A 17,878-nucleotide genomic window follows, 5' to 3' on the forward strand; every position below is an offset into this window, starting at 1 on the left:
GTCATCTGGCATGTGTTTCCCCTATGTTCCCGGCATTCTTATCTCCTTAGCCTTGCTTCTAATCATAAATGAAGAGGGAACTTGCTTTTTCTAAAGCTAACATATTCCTAGGACCTGGCTTTATTATTCTAGTACTTTCCATATATACACCAGAAAAAATGTTCCATAACAGTAGACTGTGACTGTGTGCTGATCACTGTATCTCCCAGTGTAGGTGCTAAAGGAACACTCGAGGAATGAGAGAGTGATCTATCCTTCTCCACAGACTCCTCCTATTTTTTGTCATCAAACTTGGCCCAACTGTAATCTGTCTTAGGATCCATCGTCTGTTATCTGGTCTACACTGCAAAGCTCCAGGGTAGGGACCCTGACCTCCTCATTTACCAGCTCAAGGCCTTTGCATTCAGTTTTCTTTTTGCTCAGAAGACTCATCCTTCTTCCTGTCACTGTCCTTTTTTTTTGTGGTACGCGGGCCTCTCACTGTTGTGGCCTCTCCCACTGCAGAGCACAGGCTCCGGACGTGCAGGCTCAGCGGCCATGGCTCACGGGCCCAGCCACTCTGTGGCATGTGGGATCTTCCCGGTCTGGGGCATGAACCCGTGTCCCCTGCATCGGCAGGCGGACTCTCAACCACTGCGCCACCAGGGAAGCCCTCTGTCACTGTCCTTTTCCCAGTCCAGATGTCACTGTTCAAAGTACCTCCCCTGACCTTTCTATCTAAAGTCATCCCAGCCTCCCTCTCTCAATCGCATCACCCTGAATTAAGTTATTTTCTGTCTCTTCAGGAGGGCAGAGAGCTTGTCAGTGGTGTTCAGGGCTGTATTCAGAGAATAAATCCTGCCCTCACTTCACTCTGCTATACCTTTTAGCTACCATCTAATTTTACATGTTCCTTTTGCCCTTGCCAGGAATCTCCTTATTTTCTACTCCAATCCAGTGTACAGAGGTGCTTCTCCTGGGAGGTTCACCACATCATCAGAATATGTCTGGTCCTGTTCAGAAAGTGTATGAAATCCTTTGGCTCAGTTTCAAGCATCACACATGTTAATGTTAACTCCCAGCAGCCTGAGATTCTGACTTCTAACATCTGAACTCTGTATGTGAACTGATTACTTCTCTCTGCCTTAGCGTACTTTCCAAAACTTGGCCTGCTCAGACTCATAGAAGTTTCCTGCTCCTTCTTCTCTGATAACTTTTTGGATTTCACATTAGTTGGCTTGACAAGGGGCTACCATGTCTGCACTTCCTAGCAGTGTTAAGTTCACTACTCTGGCTCCTCCTACCCTGCCTCTTCTGTTGCTGTTCAGTCCCTGCAGGACACTTCTTGCATGAATGGTCTACCTCTGCAACCTCTACTTCTTATCCAACTGTTCTGTTTCAATTTCTTTTTTAAAAAATAAATTATTTCAAGCATACAGAAAATTACAGAGAACAATTTGAACACATGTATGTACCACCCAGCTCTATCAAGTCTTCATATTTGCTTTGTCTTTTTTTCAGAGTTACAGCTAAAAATTACTCAGGAGCCATCTCCTGACTTTAGCACTCCTGATGGTCAATTTGCCTAGTCATCTTACTTTGCAAAATTTTGGAATTAAAATAAAGTACCTTCGATCCTCTGCTGTGGTCTTCTTATTTGGATTAGTTTGGGTCCCATTTGGGAGTCCTCTTCCATTTACGGTTGTGCCACCAGCTTGAGTTCTGGGAGCTGTCTTGTTTAGAAAACAGTTCTGGGGAAGAGCCCTTTTCAACTTGGAGTCCAAAGTCCGTGCTTTTTGTTGACAGCTGTTGTTGCATTTATTCCCTTTGGCTCCATTTGCTCTTATGCTAGGGGTGCTTGGAATGACTGAGTTAAAGCTGCCAACTGTCAAATTAGGCCTTTGGCTTATGGCTTTTGATTTTTGCAGTACATATGATGTCCGACGTCTACAACAAGCTTGCGTGGGTTTATGATCTTGCTTTGTGTTTGGATGTCTGTTGTTACATCCTCTTTGAAGCACTTTGGGGTATGTGCTGGGTTTGCTATGTTTTACTTTCTGTTCAGTAACAGTGCATGACTGTAACTTAGTTTCATTTGGTCTTTCATACTTACCCCTATTAACCTTTATATTCTTTATGTCCTTAACCACTGTTTTCTTTGATGCTCGAGTCCTGTTAAGTGTCTGGACAAAGTGAGAGGAAACTGTTTTTGGGGGTTTTCCCCCTGGTCTTGCAAGATCTGTTCCTCTAGAGAGTTGCTGAGCCTTCTCTGGTGGAATCCTGATCTGTGTGTCTTCGAGGAATTGTTTATTGACTCTGTCTTTCAGCACAGCACCGTGCACTGACCTTTTGCCCAAGACTTCTTTAGTAGGAGCCACACTGCTCCTGGTTTGATTAGTGTTTGGCTTACTGACGGTGCCTAGTTCGGGATTTGGCTTCCCCCCAGAGTCTGGTGAGATCTGGGGCGAGCTCTCCCTGTTCATCTCTTTCAGGCAGCTGCCCAAGGATTCATCTCCGACACGGGTGTCCACAGAGTCTGTACATTTAGCAGGTCCTTGTTGTGTTACCTGCTGCTTTTTAGTTTTCAATTCCTGTATACTAAGTGACCCCATGGTTTTTCTTGACAGTTCTCCAGTAGTGGATGATCCAAATTCATGGTGGTGTTGACTACTTCCGGAAGGCTTACGGTTTGGGTTAGAAGAAATACATTCGGAAGTGAGCCTTTTTCTGCCCAGAAGTTTTGGTGGCTCCAACTTTGGCCTCTGGGACCCTGTGATACTGGCAGGTCTGGACTGATGTTTAATGCTGATGGGTCTTGTAGCTTTGACAGGCAAAGCAACATGGTTGGTAACATCCTTTTTAGGTCTAATAGTCTAAAAAGACAGAGAAAGATATGAAAAAAGTAAACTCATAACAACAGTCCACTGTTTTTAAAATAAAAAAACTAGTTATTTTGTTTATAATTTCATTTAAGAGACTTGAATCCTGAGAAAATAAAAGACTCACTAAGAGATGATTTTTATAACTGGAGTTCCTATTAGAAATACATTAGAATCTTTTGGCTTGATAGAATTCAGCAGAGATGCAGTGAACACATAAAAATTGCTGTTTACAAAAATAAATTTGGCTCCATCAAACAAGTACTTGCTGAATGCCCATTATATCCAAGTGAAGTGTCATTCTAGGGACTCTGGAAAGATACATACATAATAGACTTATGTTAGGGTACCTCCCAAGTTCCTCCTAGTACTTTGTATTGCTACACTAATTTTCTTAAAACAACACTGCCTTTGTAAAGGTCAGAGTGTCACTCAAGAAACTTTGTCTCATCCTGGAGATCAGTGGTATGGATATGCTGGGAGTCCTGAGATACTCTGGAACAGTTCTGAATAAGTACCTAACATCTCAGCAGAAAGTCAGTCATATTTGTGAAGTCAGGAAAGGGTTTTAAGGTTAGATTGTACATTATTAACAAGTAAATATTTCAGTCATGTGATTTAATTTTGGATAAGAAAGGCAGGACTAGGTTGCAGAGAACTTTTAAAACTAGGGAGGGGTGTTTAGAATTAATATGGTAAATAACAGGGACAGGCCACTGTGGATTCTGGAGTGTCTGCATTGAACGCAGTTACTCAGAAAGGAGAATTTGGCAGAGATTTGTAGACTATCCAGGGAAAGATATGGCAGTGCTAGAGTTACTGTCCTCTATTTTTGGTTTGATAATATGATGAATAATTACTATGTAAGCTTTGTGAATGTGTAAAGGACGTCTGTAACTAGAACCACTTGTCCTTAAGGGCGAAGAGATGGCCACCCTAGGATGGCCGGGGCATGTGCACTGTTGCTCATGGGTACTCTAGGGGAGCGCTGGGGGCGGGAGGCAGAGAGACAGACGGTGTGCTCACGCGGCCACAGCTGGGTTACTCCTTGAGCCCCAACATTTACATCAACCTCGGCTCTCCCCATTATTGCTCATTACTGCTTACTGAAGAGGCAGAGATGTTGGTATAAACTTTCCAATTCCTTACTCGTTCTTTTTTGTATATTAAAAAAATATCGACATATAATTTGTACCCCAGTCACCATTTTAAAGCATACAATTCAGTGGGTTTTAGTATATTCAAAAGACTGTACAACCATCGCCACTAATTCCAGAACATTTTCATCACTGCAGAAAGAAATCCCACATTTGTTAGAAGTCACTCCCCATTTCCTCCTCCCCACGGATCTGGACAACCAGTAATCTATTTTCTGTCTCTATAAATTTGCCTATTCTGGACATTTCATATAAATGGAATCATATAATATGTGGCCTTTCGAATCTGGCTTCTTCCACTTAGCATAATGTTTTTGAGATTCACCCGTGTTGTGGCATGTATCAGCACTTCATTACTCTATTTTTTAAATAATAAACTTTAGGGCTTCCCTGGTGGCGCAGTGGTTGAGAGTCCGCCTGCCGATGCAGGGGACACGGGTTCGTGCCCCGGTCTGGGAGGATCCCACGTGCTGTGGAGCGGCTGGGCCCATGAGCCATGGCCGCTGAGCCTGCGCGTCCGGAGCCTGTGCTCTGCAACGGGAGAGGCCACAACAGTGAGAGGCCTGCGTACCTAAAAAAAAACAAACAAAAAAAACCCAAAAAACAAAAAAACCCAAAAAAACCCACTTCATTTTTAGAGCAGTTTTAGTTCAAAGCAAAATTGAGTGGAAGTACAGAGACTTCCCATATATTCCTTGCCCCCACACAGGCACGTCATGTCTTTTTATGGCTGAATAAATATTCCATTTTATGGCTATATCACATTTTGGTTATCTATTCAATTGATGGACATCTGGGTCATTTCCACCTTCTGGCTATTATGAATAATGTTGCTATGAATATTTGCTATAAGTTTTGTGTGTTTGTGTGTGTGTGTATATCTCTGTTTTCAACTCTCTTGGGTACATATCTAGGAGTGGAATTGCCGGGTCATATGGTAGCTCTATGATTAACTTCTGAGGAACTGTCAAACTATTTTCCAAAGGTACTGCACCATTTTACATTCCCACCAGTAATGCATAGGGGTTCTAATTTCTCCACATCCTCCCCAACACATATTATCTGTCTTTTTGATTATAACCATCCTAGTGGGTGTGAAGTGGTATCTCACTGTGATTTTTATTTGCATTTCCCTAATGTTGAGCATCTTTTCATGTCCTTATTTCCCATTTGTATACTTTCTTTGGAGAAATTTCTATTCAGATCCTTTGTCCATTTAGAAATTGGGCTGTCTTTTTATTGTTGAGTTGTAAGAGTGCTTTATTTATCCTGGGTCCTAGATCTTTATCATATATAAGATTTGCAAATATTTTCTCTCTTGTACAGTTTTTATATCTTTATTTTAGATCAGCCTGGCCTTGCTAACTTACTGTAAGTGGTAGAACTGGTCATGCAGTTAGTTTCAAGTACTTCATTGAGAGAAAAACTAGGCTTAGAAGAGTCATTAGGCTAGCAGAATAGCCTGCAATCAATAGGCAAATACACACCATTCGAGCTGGAAGGGATTTTGGAGATCATTAAATTGAGCCCCTTCATCTGAGAGGGAACGTGAGCTGCCCAAGGTCAGGCAGGGTGTGAAGAGGCAGGGTTGGGGATAGAACTTCAGTCTCTGACTCCTGGCCTCAGACAACTCACGTCAGATCTGATTAAAAAAAAAAACAAAGACAGAATGTACAAGAAGGAACAAGTGACACAAACTGAATTTGGTCACTTCATTCTGTACACATGAAGCCAGAGAAGGGAGAAAATTCACAAAGGATATGACAAGGGTTTAAATCAGGAGAGATTTACTGCATCTGTACTAGGCACTGTGCTAGACTGCAAGGGGATACAAAGATGACAAGATGACACATGCCCCTGAGGAGTGCTAACAGAAAATTATGATACGAAGACATGAGGGCTGTAATAGGGCTGGGATGGATTGTAAAGCTCATCTGATTGGTGGTTTTCAAGCATTTTTGTTCATATACTCCCAAAATAATTTTGACAAACTCTGTGCCTTCCTATACTTTTAAAAGTTAATAGCTAACATTTTTTCATCATTAGTTTAAATAGCTGCAAATATGTAATTTCAGGCACACTGTCAATATTGACATTTCAAGATGAAATGAAATTTGATACCCACTATAATCTATTTAAAAACTATAGAAACACACTCTTCTTTAACAACTGAAAAGATAATTCCTTTCTTTTTTCTCCTGGTCTGTTCTCATTCCAGTTCACCACAAAATTTTTATACTAGATATTTGTGCTTGGAAGTTTATAATCCATTACCCTATCATACTTCTCAACAAATATATGTCTATAAGTTTACCTTAATCTGTATTTACCATAACTATAAATAATTCAGCAAAAGAAGATAAATGTTACCAATTTTGATCAATAATTATTAAGTATAAAGAGTAAAATACTTTTTCATAAAGAAATGGAAATATCTCTTAGTGAGTTGGCTGGAGGTTTCCCCCCACAATTAGTTCATGTATTCACTGGAAGACATTATATTACTTATTGCTAGAATGAGACAGAGGTCTTCATCAGTTTTATTCCTTTGGCTTTTTAAATAAAAACACAGAAAATTTGTGCACATTATCAAGTAGATGGGAATAGAAGATGTTTTGTTACAGCAATTACAGTCAATTCTTTGAACTCATCCAGAGGCATATGCTGAAAGTCATGCAGTGATCTCTCAGCAAAAAATTATTTTTAATGTTCTTCCACATGACAATGTTGAATGCAAAGAACTGGAAGCTGCTTGAACTGCAAAAGGCTTTCTGAACATCACCACCATTATTTCAAATTGTCCCTTGATTTTGTACTTTGGAGGTACATATTTCCATCCCTGGGCAAAACAAGCAGAGAAAGAACTGAAAAGTGGAAGAAGGATGACAAGGGAGTGTCAAGGGAGGTGGGAAAGGAGAAACTGAAGCACATTCGACGACAAATCAATTTTGGGCAAAAGCACATACGGAAGCTGAAGATGTGGAAATTGGTTCTGTTAAAATGTGTACCTGCTGGAGATGCTTTATGCACCTCCAGAGGAACATATATCCCAATATGCAGACACTTCTAAATGTACTTCAATCTGCATTAACTCAATCCTTTCAAACAACTCTATGAGAAACCTCCTATTATTCCCATCTCACAGATGAAGTTAAATAACTTGCCCAAGGTCCCTGAGCTAGAAAACAAAGGAGTCAGGATTTGGACCAAGGCAGTTTCTTAACTATTATACATTACTGTTTCTCAATAAATCCAAGAGGATGGCTCCAAGGAATCTTTTCAAATACGTTAAAACTCCTGATAGGAACAGAAAATGAAAAACTTCTTTTGTGTGTTCCTTTGTGGGCCAGAATGAAACTGAAACAGTTATGGTGAGGCTGTTAATTTCAAAAAGTGAGGCATGGTAACAGTACACTAAGCGTATGCCAGAAAAGCTTTGTTCAGGTCCTTATTGGCTGTATAAATGTGGCCAATCTCCTTGAGCCTCAGTCCTCTCATCTGTAAAATGGGAATAATAATATCTATAATCTAGGGAAGGTGCTATAAATTCCTGGCTTTTGCAAGATAGTTTTGATTTATGCCTGTTGGCCCAACATATTAATAGCACTTCCTTTTACTCTCAAAGGTCTCTGGACATTAAATCATACGACCACCCTGCTTATAGCGTTGTTTTGAATATTAATTGAGATATTGTATGTAAGGTGTCTCATCCAGTATCTGCATAATAATAAGTACTCAAATGCTAACTCTTATGGTTATATATAAAAAATGTTTTATAAATTGTGAAGCCTTATACAATTGTAATGATGATTTATTTGCCTAGTACGTTGAGTTTCTCCCAAGTTCCATAATTGCCTTCCCCACTTCATTTTTATCTTCACTACTGTGATATCTACCGTAAAGAGTAGGTATCACCTCATTTAAGAGATGATTTACTGAAATCAGTATTGTCGGCTTCGAGTGAACCTTCTGGGAGCTCTTAATGAGGGCCCCTTCCAACAGAGTTAAGCCTTGCATGCTATACCAGTTAAATCTTCCTAAAGCAGAAGTCTAATCCAGGGGCTTCCCTGGTGGCGCAGTGGTGAAGAATTCACCTGCCAATGCAGGGGACACGGGTTCATTCCCTGGTCCGGGAAGATCCCACATGCCACAGAGCAACTAAGTCCGTGCGCCACAACTACTGAGCCTGTGCTCTAGAGCCCATGAGCTACAACTACTGAGCCCACATGACACAACTACTGAAGCCTGCGCGCCTAGAGCCCGTGCTCTGCAACAAGAGAAGCTACCTCAATGAGAAGTCCACGCACTACAACGAAGAGTAACCCCCATTCTCCGCAACTAGAGAAAGCCTGCGCAGCAATGAAGGCCCAACACAGCCAAAAATAAATAAATAAAAAATAAAGATTAAAAAAAAAGTCTAGCCCAGTAATTCTCAACTGTTCACATCATCATGCACCGCTTTTGCTTTCTATGCATTTTCTATCCTCCACAGTGTCTAATGATGTCACGTGTACACATAACATATATAATCTATATATGATATATACATGCCTATGCATATAGGTATATATGTATATGTGTGTGTGTCTGTGTACATTTAATGAACGAATCATTAAAACTTATGAAAACTGGCACCAGTGTCACACTTTGGGCAACATTATTTCAATTACACTTGAACTTAGATAAAACTATGGTTTTAAAAATTAAAGTTGGGATTTTTATTGATTATTTTATTGCAGATGAACAATTTGTGCCATTTTCAGGAGGATAATTTCTCCCATTTTAAAACCTTAAGTATGTTAGGATCTTTTTATCATTCCATCCACAGTCTAGCTGAACCGAACTGATTGGGAAGCACAGGTTTGTTAAGTACCTTGGAAGATCCAACACAGATGTTCTCTTTTAATGACTACTGAGCTATTTAACTTCATGGCAGCATACCAAAGCAGTTAAGACCATGGGCTCTCAGCCTATCAACCTATTAAGAGATTAATAACTATGTGACCATGGGAACTTAACCCTTCTGTGACTCAGTTCCCTCATCTGTAAAATGGGCTACTAATAGTCCTACCTCATAAGGTTGTAAGGACTTTTCTGACTTAATGCAAGTCAGAAAAGTTCCAGACACATAGTAAGTATTCAATAAACGTTAAGAGGACAAAAGTGCACTTAAAGATTTTTTTTGGCTAATAAACTGAACTATAGTATGTTGTACTTTTCAAAAAATGATAGTATTGCTTACTAAACCAAACTGTTCTTATATTTATGTAAATACCTTTGAAAAACATGTTCTTTAGGTTGTTAACATGGTTGTTATTTTTATTGCTAATCATCCAAAACGGATATTTTTTAAAAGACTAATTTCTACTTACAGATTTAGAAGGTGGTAGATTTGGGCAATTATTCTTGGCTTTTAGATAAGGCCTATAAAAGATGAAATAAGATTAATTCTTGGTACAGAAGAATCAGCAAGGCTTGGGAAGTACAGTGATTAACAGTACAGTGATTAAAAATTTTTACGGTTAGAATTTTAAAGCATTAGAATTTCCATATATGGTAAAAAAAAATTCAAAAATTATGACTGATAGAAAGTCTCCTTATCATCCCTTCCTCAGTCCTATTATTCTACTCCTCAGCGACCACAACCACTGTTGCCCATTTTTTTCTGTGATCCTTTCATAGATGTCCTATGCATAAACATAACATTCTAACAGTATTAATAAAATATGTGTTTTCTTCATATCTGCATAGTCTTACTCAGTGGAACATCATTCCGGGAACACTGCAATGTGCCAGGCACTAGAGATTCAATGCCAAATAAGATAATTAAATGCTTCTTTAAAAAGCTTGTTTTCTATGACTATGAATCTGTTTCTGTTTTGTAAATAAATTCATTTATATTAAATCAACTATAAGTAAGAAAAAAACTTGCTTGTTTTGTAAGTATCTTCACATAGTGAATTTTCAGGTGGGGAAAGTGATATAAATAAAAAATACTGAGGCACATATGAAATCTAGCTAGTGAGAGATAAAATGCAAAAAAAAGAGAAAAACAGAGAATTTAGACTCAGTCTTCACAGATCATAAACTGACAAGACTAACAGGGACTTTGATCATGACTTGATGCTTGTTTCTCCCATCTTGGATGTATGTAAGTCCTGGGAAGGCAGGGAGCGCATACCTTCAGAAGCAAGAGTGACTGATACATTATAGGTATTAAATAAATATATGTTGACTACATGAATTAGGTTTATTTAATCAAGGAAATAGAGTCGAGTAAAAACCCAAAGTAAAAAGAAACTAAAACAAAGGGTGAAAGCTAACTTTGTAAAAATTGGTTTTCAAATAAAATTTAGCAACATGTTGGGTAGAAAAACATATCAATGCTAAGGCAAGTGAGATAACACCATTTAGATGACAAGATGCTGACAAAAGATCAAAGTGAAGCAGTCATATTCTGTTCACCTCAAGAGTAAGTGCTAAGAGGGAGACCAAAGAGCACTGTCAGGCTGGAGGATGTGGGTATGCAGCTAATGGAGGACGGATTGAACCGGCTCTCCTGCTTTAGAGAGAAGCACCAGAACCAGGGTCACTCAACTCCTCGGCCAAACATTGCCTTCACAAGAATCGCTTTCCCAGGAAACGCAGCAGGGACAGGAAAAGCTTGCAGCACTGCAGGTGATATTGTAGACCCTCCTCTCCCGCCTTTGGAGACTGTCACAGTAGTAATGCTTAAATCTTTGCCAACATCTTTGTCATGGCTTGCCTGGAAATGCCCTTTTTGAATAATCATAGGATCCCAAGGCAAGTCTGAGTAGACTGCAAACAAAAGGGCTATGTTTTGAAAAGGCTTTAAGTCGCTATTAGCAACCAGGGCAAACGTGCATAACCGCGGGAGACAAACTCACTTGGCGTTTTGGCACTTCAGTTTTCCCTTGGCTGCTAGGTACTCCTGGAGCTTTCTCTGCCGCTCTTCTGCAAAACAGGCGAGCAAACAAACGCGTGAGATTCTAACCAGTTCATTTATATTCTAAAAGATGACACCTCTCTGTAATGATTCTGGCTTTGGACCATAAAGCTATGAAGTCCCTAGCCCTACAAATGGGCCTCCAGGTTAACACTAACATCAACAATATCATTTATATGCCACGTTCAAAGCTCGTCACACACACTTCCTTTCTTCTGCACTACAATCCTATGAAGTATTTTACAGTCCGAAATTTAAAGAGGATAAATGATATGCCCAAAGTTACCCAGATAACATGTGGCTAAGCCAGGATTTGAAACCAGGTTTATCCAAACCCAAAGCCCTTGCTCACAGCCACTGTTCTCAGCTCCAACACATCAAGCTTTGCTTGAAGAGATTCTGTTACTGGCCCATCTAAGCTGGCAAGCCCGGGCCTTGTTTTATTAATCCCTTCTAACAGGGATGATGACTTTTGACCCCAAACCTTTACACGGTTTCCTTTGGTACTAAGGACAAAATAGGCCAGGTTAGGGGGTTCATGGCAAACATCTATCCATATGGTGACTTTCTAAGCAAGGCATCTGTGAGGGAATGAAAAGTCAGTATTTCCATCTTCAAGAAGTTTCAATCTAGTAGTGGAGATAAAATAAACACAATAATAATTACAATATAAGGCAAAATCTAAATGCCATAAAATAGGGTCAAAGAAAGAACTATGGGAGTCCAGAGGCAGAGACTCAGTGAGGGGACTGGGTGGTTGGAAAAGGCTAAAATTCAGTAATGGTTTTAAAAAAAAAAAAAAAGCTATAGGGGTGCAAAACAACTCAACCTCATTTAAACTGAGTTGCCCTGTGTTTTTTGGGGTTTTTTTGTTTTTCGTTTTTGGAGTATAATTGCCTTACAATGTTGTGTTAGCTTCTGCCGCAGAGCCAAGTGCATCAGCCATTCGCATACACACATCCCCTCCCTCTTGGGCAGCCCCCCCCCCATCCCACCCAACTAGGCCATCACAGAGCAGGAGCTATCTATTTTCCACGTGGTAGTGTATTTATGCCCTGTATTTTGATATCTGGCTCTGATGCATCCCTAGGAGACAGCTGTGTCAAGAGGACCGTTGGAGACTGAGAGACGGGGCTGGAATCCCAGCTCTGTGACTTCTAGCAAGTTACCAAACCTTGCTGCTGCTGAGCCTTTAAAATGGGGCAGAAATGCCCATCTTGAAAGGCTGTTGTGTAAAGTGCCTAAACAGTCAACATGCATTATTACCGAAACCAACAAAACACTATACGCATTTTGGAGCAGGTGGCAGGCACCTGAGCAGGAGTATGCTGAAAGTCAGCAAAGGGCTCCAGGCACATCTAAGAGGTCGGGGAGCCCTTCAGCCTCCGCGCACGTTTAACCCATCAGCTTCCACCAGGGCGCGCAGGCTTGCGAGGAGATGAGCTCCGCGTCGGGGTGAGACCCTCCTTGACAGCTGTCACTACTCGGGCGGCCGGCGCTGCCCCGAGGGCCACACCCGGGCTCCGCCTGGAGCCAAATATGGGCCGCAGGAGCGCCTAGCTTCCTACTGACTGTGCTACCCCGGGCAAGGGGTCTCAGGTTCTTTACCCAAACGAGGTGACAATGACAGCTTCTTGCAGAGCTGCTGCGGGAGTCACTGGGAAGATGCCTGGGAGGCACATGGCCCCGCGCACACCCTCCCCGGCCCCCGGCCCCGACTTCTCACCGGGGCCTAGGGCCTGGGCTCGGGTCAGCGCCCCCTGGACCGGAAACGCCGACGGGGAGGCAGAGGCAGGCAGGCGAGCGGACCGGCCACTTCCGCCTAAAGGACTCACTCGGGGGCCTCCCTTCGTCCCCGCCCGTAAGACACAGCGGCTCGAAGTCATACTCACCCGCGGCGGCGGAGCGCCCCGGCAGCACCATGACTCCCCAGCTACAGTTCTTCTTCAAAAGGCCGCGCCTGCAGTGAAGGCCGGCGCGTCGGGAGTGCGCCCACTCTCATTGGCTCCCGTTGGTTTGAAACCCGCCAGTCGGAAGCAGGGGAGGGCGGGACAAAAGGAAATAGACGCGTTGTGGTTGGCTCTGCCAGTCAAATCACCCAGGGGGCCCTTTGATTGGAAGAACGTACAGTTGAACGGGCAGTTGGCACTGAGGGCGGCTGGTTAAGTGGGAGAAGCCCCCCTTTTAAGGATGCGGTTTCTGGGCCGTTGTGCTGTCACTTACGCTGAAGGCAGCGGGGATGGGCGATGGGGCAGCCCCCGGGCCCCATAGACAACGCCTCCCCAGCCCCCTTAGATGCTAAGGTTCACATAAAAATAAGATAAAACCAAAATGATGAATTTGGCGACTCCACATGAGTGTACATCTCCACTTGTTATGGGTCTCTGAAGCTAAAGGATCTTAGTTTTTAGTACTGCAGCGTGTCTCCTTTTATGTTTTTCAGTGTGCTAAGATATACAAAACAAAGTTTACCATTTAAGCCATTTTTAAGTGTACAGTTCAGTGTCATTATGTTCATTTACAATGCTGTACAATCATCACCACTGTAAAAAATCAAACATGTACCTCAAATAGAGTAGGGAGATCAGAAGGGGGAGTTCTCATATTCTGCGACCACAGGGAGCCCAGTCATAAGAAGAAAGACTCCTGCTTCCTGGCAAGGACTCGCCAATGAAAAGCCAGGGATTCTTTGTTTATTACAGCTCTCCCAACTTCCGTTTCCCCCTCTGGAAAAGCCTTTTCCTTCCCTCGACTTCAGTGTGGCTCGTCATGGTTGCAGATCCCAAATTGCAATTCTCTGCTGACCCTGAATAAACCCATCTCTGCTGGGAAACTATCTGGCAGTCTATTTCAGGTCAACACCATCATCTGTCTCCTGAGCTTTCGCATCCTCCTAAACAGAAACTCTATACCCATTAAACACTAACTCCCTGTTGCCTTCTCCCCACAGGCCCTGGCAACCACCATTCTACTTTCTGTCTGTGATTTTGACTACACTGGGAACCTCATTTAAGAGGAATCATACAGTATTTGCCTTTTTGTGACTGACTTACTTCACTTAGCATTAAGTCCTCAAGGTTCATCCATGTTGTAGCGTATGACAGAATTTCCTTCCTTTCTAAGGCTGAATAATATTCCATTGTATGTATATACTACATTTTGTTCATGCATTCATCTGTCACGGACATTTGGGTTACTTCTACCTTTTGGCTATGGTGAATAATGTCGCTTTGAACATGAGTGTACAATTATCTGTTTGAGCCTCTGCTTTCAATTCTTTGGGTATATAACTTGAAGTGGTATTACTAGATTATGCAGTAACTCTATTTTTAATTTTTGAGGAACCACCATACTGTTTTCGGGATGGCCCCTTTTTGATGTATATTTTTGATTAGACCTTATCAGCTGGGTGTGTGCCTAACCAAGGAAGGGACAATGGGGGCAGGTCCAGACCTCCTGAGTCCCTAGACACACCTCATTCCTTTTACTTCTGTCCTAAAACTTTTCTTTCAAAAATTTCCCCAGTTTGGCTAGTCCACAGTTTCATGAAGAGGTTTGGGAAATGCTTTTGGCACTCTAAGTGTTAGGGTTCCACTTCCCTAGGTGCCAGAGAGGTGGTGGATAGAGAGGTGGAGCTGTGTGTGGGCCCATTTTTGCCAGGTTTGCTTCACCATTTGGGTGCTCAGCTGGGCACGAAGCCATTGGGGCAGCTCTCCTCTTTGTTTCCAAACAGGCTATTCAGGAGGGAGCCATGCTGGGGTTTCTGGCTTTATATGTTTTGACACACTAGTAGTATACAAATATGTTTAAAATAGGACAACTGATAATTGTTTAAGTGAAAAACTTGGACTCTTTGTCTAGTGCCATGAATCCTTGCCTAATGGTTAAATCTAGCAGCTGGGCAGAACATTTTTGGTTAATGAGTAAGAAAGTGGCTCATGTACAGTTTCAGAAAAGTGAAAGGAGTTCTCTTGGTCTTTATAGAATCTTAGTGATCGAATGGGTTGCAGATTGAGAAGTCATCTTGTCCACCACCCAGTGCTAGAGTATTCTGCAGATCCCATGTGTGCATTGCATCTTTGCAGGAATACTGCTTGGGTCAGGGAGCTGCTTCACCTGTCCTGTTTTTAGACAACTGCTGGTTATTATGAAAATTAAAGAAAAAAAAGAGCTCAAATAAGCCTCTTGCTCATTGGTCCTTGTTCTCTGGAGCAACATGGGCTGACTCTGCACCCTTTTCTAAATTCTTTGGATATTTGAAGAACCATTTTGTAGGACACAAAATATGGAAAAAAAGCTAAATAGGTTTAACAATTCTCAACTCATCTAGCAAAGTATCCATCTTGTGGCTTGAATGGCTTCCCATTGCTCTGAGGCTAAAGTCCTACAACTCCTGCAGGGCCTAGCCTTTGCCTACTTTTACAGCTTCAGCTCATACCACTCTCCCCTTGGTCACTGTAGTTCAGGCACCTTGCAAAAATGTTTGTAACCTATTTTTTATACTCTATGATATACTATATACAAAATGAAAACATGCTCACCAAATTACAGATGTCACAAAACTAAGAGGAAGAGTCAGTGTATTAAAAAAAAAATCAGAATCTGGAACAATCTAGAAAGATCTGGGGCCAAATAAAGATTAAAATTGAACAGGGATATATGTAAAGTTTTGAATTTAGGATGAGAACCTATAGGTCTTTGTTGCCTACAAACCCTATATGAATCAACAATGTCACTTGCTTTCAAAAAGCTAATGTCACTTTCTAAAAACAGCATGGTGTCTAAAATTGGAAGGACAAGGTCCCACTCTAAGCTGTGCTGGGCTGGCCATATCCTGAATAGTATACTAATTTCTGGGTAACAAGTTTTATGAGAGATATTGACAAGCCAACATTGGCCAAGACTCAAGAGGACAATTTTGACAAATGTATATGGTCATGAAACCACCACACAATCAAGGAATAGGTATAGATACACAAGCATATTTTACATCCAACACAGTACTTACTGTTATCCCAACTATTTCCATCATCCCCCAAAAGTTCAAGTGTAGGTATATGTAAGCATCAGAGGGATGATTTAATTCGGGGGAGGGTTAGGGAAATATCCTTTCCCTTTTCCTTCCATACCTTGGACTTACAGGTGATGTGGCTCTACACTCATCAATTTGGAGATTGATGTATAAGACCATACTAAAGAAATAGACTCCAACAAGTTCAGTGCTAGGATTGTTGAAGCTCATCATGGTGACCTTCTCACTGTTTATGCAGCTGGGGAGTAGGGAGTAGGGGATATGCATAGCTGATCCTGTTAGAATAATACTTGAGGCCATTTCTAGAATGATTCAATATTTCACTGTTGAAGACTGAGCAGCTATTACGCTTTTTACGATTTCTTGAATTGGTATTGCTTGCTCAGTGTTTTGTATTTCTCTATTTCTTAAATATTGATACCTAGTCTTACTCTAGCCAGACTCGGGGTATAGAAAACCTAGGAAAGTAATGGCAACTAGAAAGAACAGTGTTAAACAAACAAAAGAACAGGTTTTTTCCTTTTCTCTCTGTTTTTCTGCAGTGCTCTGTATCTGTGTCTGTATTCTGTGGTGCTCAGTTAGGCTGAGTTTGGCTGTAAGTAATAGCAAACCAAATGTAAATGATTTAAAATCACAATAATGGGACTTCCCTGGTGGTGCAGTGGTCAAGAATCCACCTGCCAGTGCAGGGGACATGGGTTCGAGCCCTGGTCTGGGAAGATCCCACATGCCATGGAACAACTAAGCCCGTGCACCACAACTACTGAAGCCCTCATGCCTAGAGCCTGTGCTCTGCAACAAGAGAAGCCACTGCAATGAGAAGCCCGCGCACCATAATGAAGAGTAGCCCCCACTCGCCACAACTAGAGAAAGCCCGTGCACAGCAACGAAGACCCGACGCGGCCAAATATAAAAAGAATAAAATCGCAATAATGCTTCTTGTGGTCTTAAAGTCTGGCAGTAAGTAGATTCTTAGTGCAACAATGTCATCAGAAATGCTGACTCTATTTCTCCTTCCATTCTGCCATCCTCAGCGTGTGGCTGTGTCTTCCCAAGTGCAAGTTGGTTAGCACAGTTCCAAGCTCTACATCCTCATAGAACATGTCTCATGCAGGAAGGAAGGAAGAAAAAAAAGACTTTCTTCTACATGGCTCTTTTATCAGAGTAGAAAATCTTTCCCAGAAATTGCCCCCAGCAGACATCTCATTAGGCAGGACTAACTCAACGTGACTTAGTCATGGGAGGACAGAATGACCATGATTGGCTCAGACCAATTGGACTCATTCTTTGAGTCCAGTTGGTCTAAGCCAATTCAAGACATATTTCCTTCTGAATGAAGTCAGGGTTCTGTCAGTAAGGAAGATGGGGAGATGGTGATTGGGTGGACAACCAACAGTGTTCATCATATTCTTCTCTTCTCTCTCTGATGTCATTTTTAGGATTTTACCTACTAAAAACCTGCTGATGTCTTCCAAGTCTGTATCTAGTTCTAACTTTTCTTGAGTTCCAGACACATCATCATCTGCCCATGTACATCTGCATCTGGGTGTCCTGCCAGTAGCTCAAGTTACGTGTCTAAAATGGTACTCATTATATTTCATCCTAGAACTCCATATTTTCACCAAAAATACTGATTAAGACACCACTGCTCACCCTCTCTCCAGTAGCAGGAAACTGAGAATCATCTTGGACTACTCCTTCTCCACTACTTCCCACATCTAATTCCAAGTTCTCTTGATTTCAACTTTTTCCAACTCAACATACTTTGTATCTATGCTTTCCAAAAGGATCCATTAGTCCTTAATGTGGCTCTGAATGTGTGAGTTTGTATGGACATATGAACACAAGTGTTGTGTGTAATATG

General features: G+C 41.7%; 1 protein-coding gene across 2 annotated transcripts in view; it reads right to left on the bottom strand.

The window, feature by feature from the left end:
* CKAP2L (cytoskeleton associated protein 2 like) overlaps positions 1-12,988 on the bottom strand; it is a 30,485-nt gene extending 17,497 nt beyond the window's left edge. The window contains exons 1-4 of one of the 2 annotated variants that reach the window (XM_067704401.1): positions 12,875-12,988; positions 10,924-10,990; positions 9,388-9,439; positions 1,609-2,852 (exon numbers count right to left, since the gene is read on the bottom strand). In XM_067704401.1, coding sequence (XP_067560502.1) covers positions 1,609-2,852; positions 9,388-9,439; positions 10,924-10,990; positions 12,875-12,905 — 1,394 coding nt within the window. In that variant the 5' untranslated portion in view covers positions 12,906-12,988. Of the gene's footprint in view, positions 1-1,608; positions 2,853-9,387; positions 9,440-10,923; positions 10,991-12,874 lie in introns of those variants that run through there. The other variant, XM_067704402.1, reaches the window with a different exon arrangement.
* Between the last annotated feature and the right edge of the window lie 4,890 nt (positions 12,989-17,878).

The sequence above is a fragment of the Pseudorca crassidens genome, chromosome 14, assembly GCF_039906515.1.
Source record: "Pseudorca crassidens isolate mPseCra1 chromosome 14, mPseCra1.hap1, whole genome shotgun sequence".
In the NCBI taxonomy this organism is placed as follows: domain Eukaryota; kingdom Metazoa; phylum Chordata; class Mammalia; order Artiodactyla; family Delphinidae; genus Pseudorca; species Pseudorca crassidens.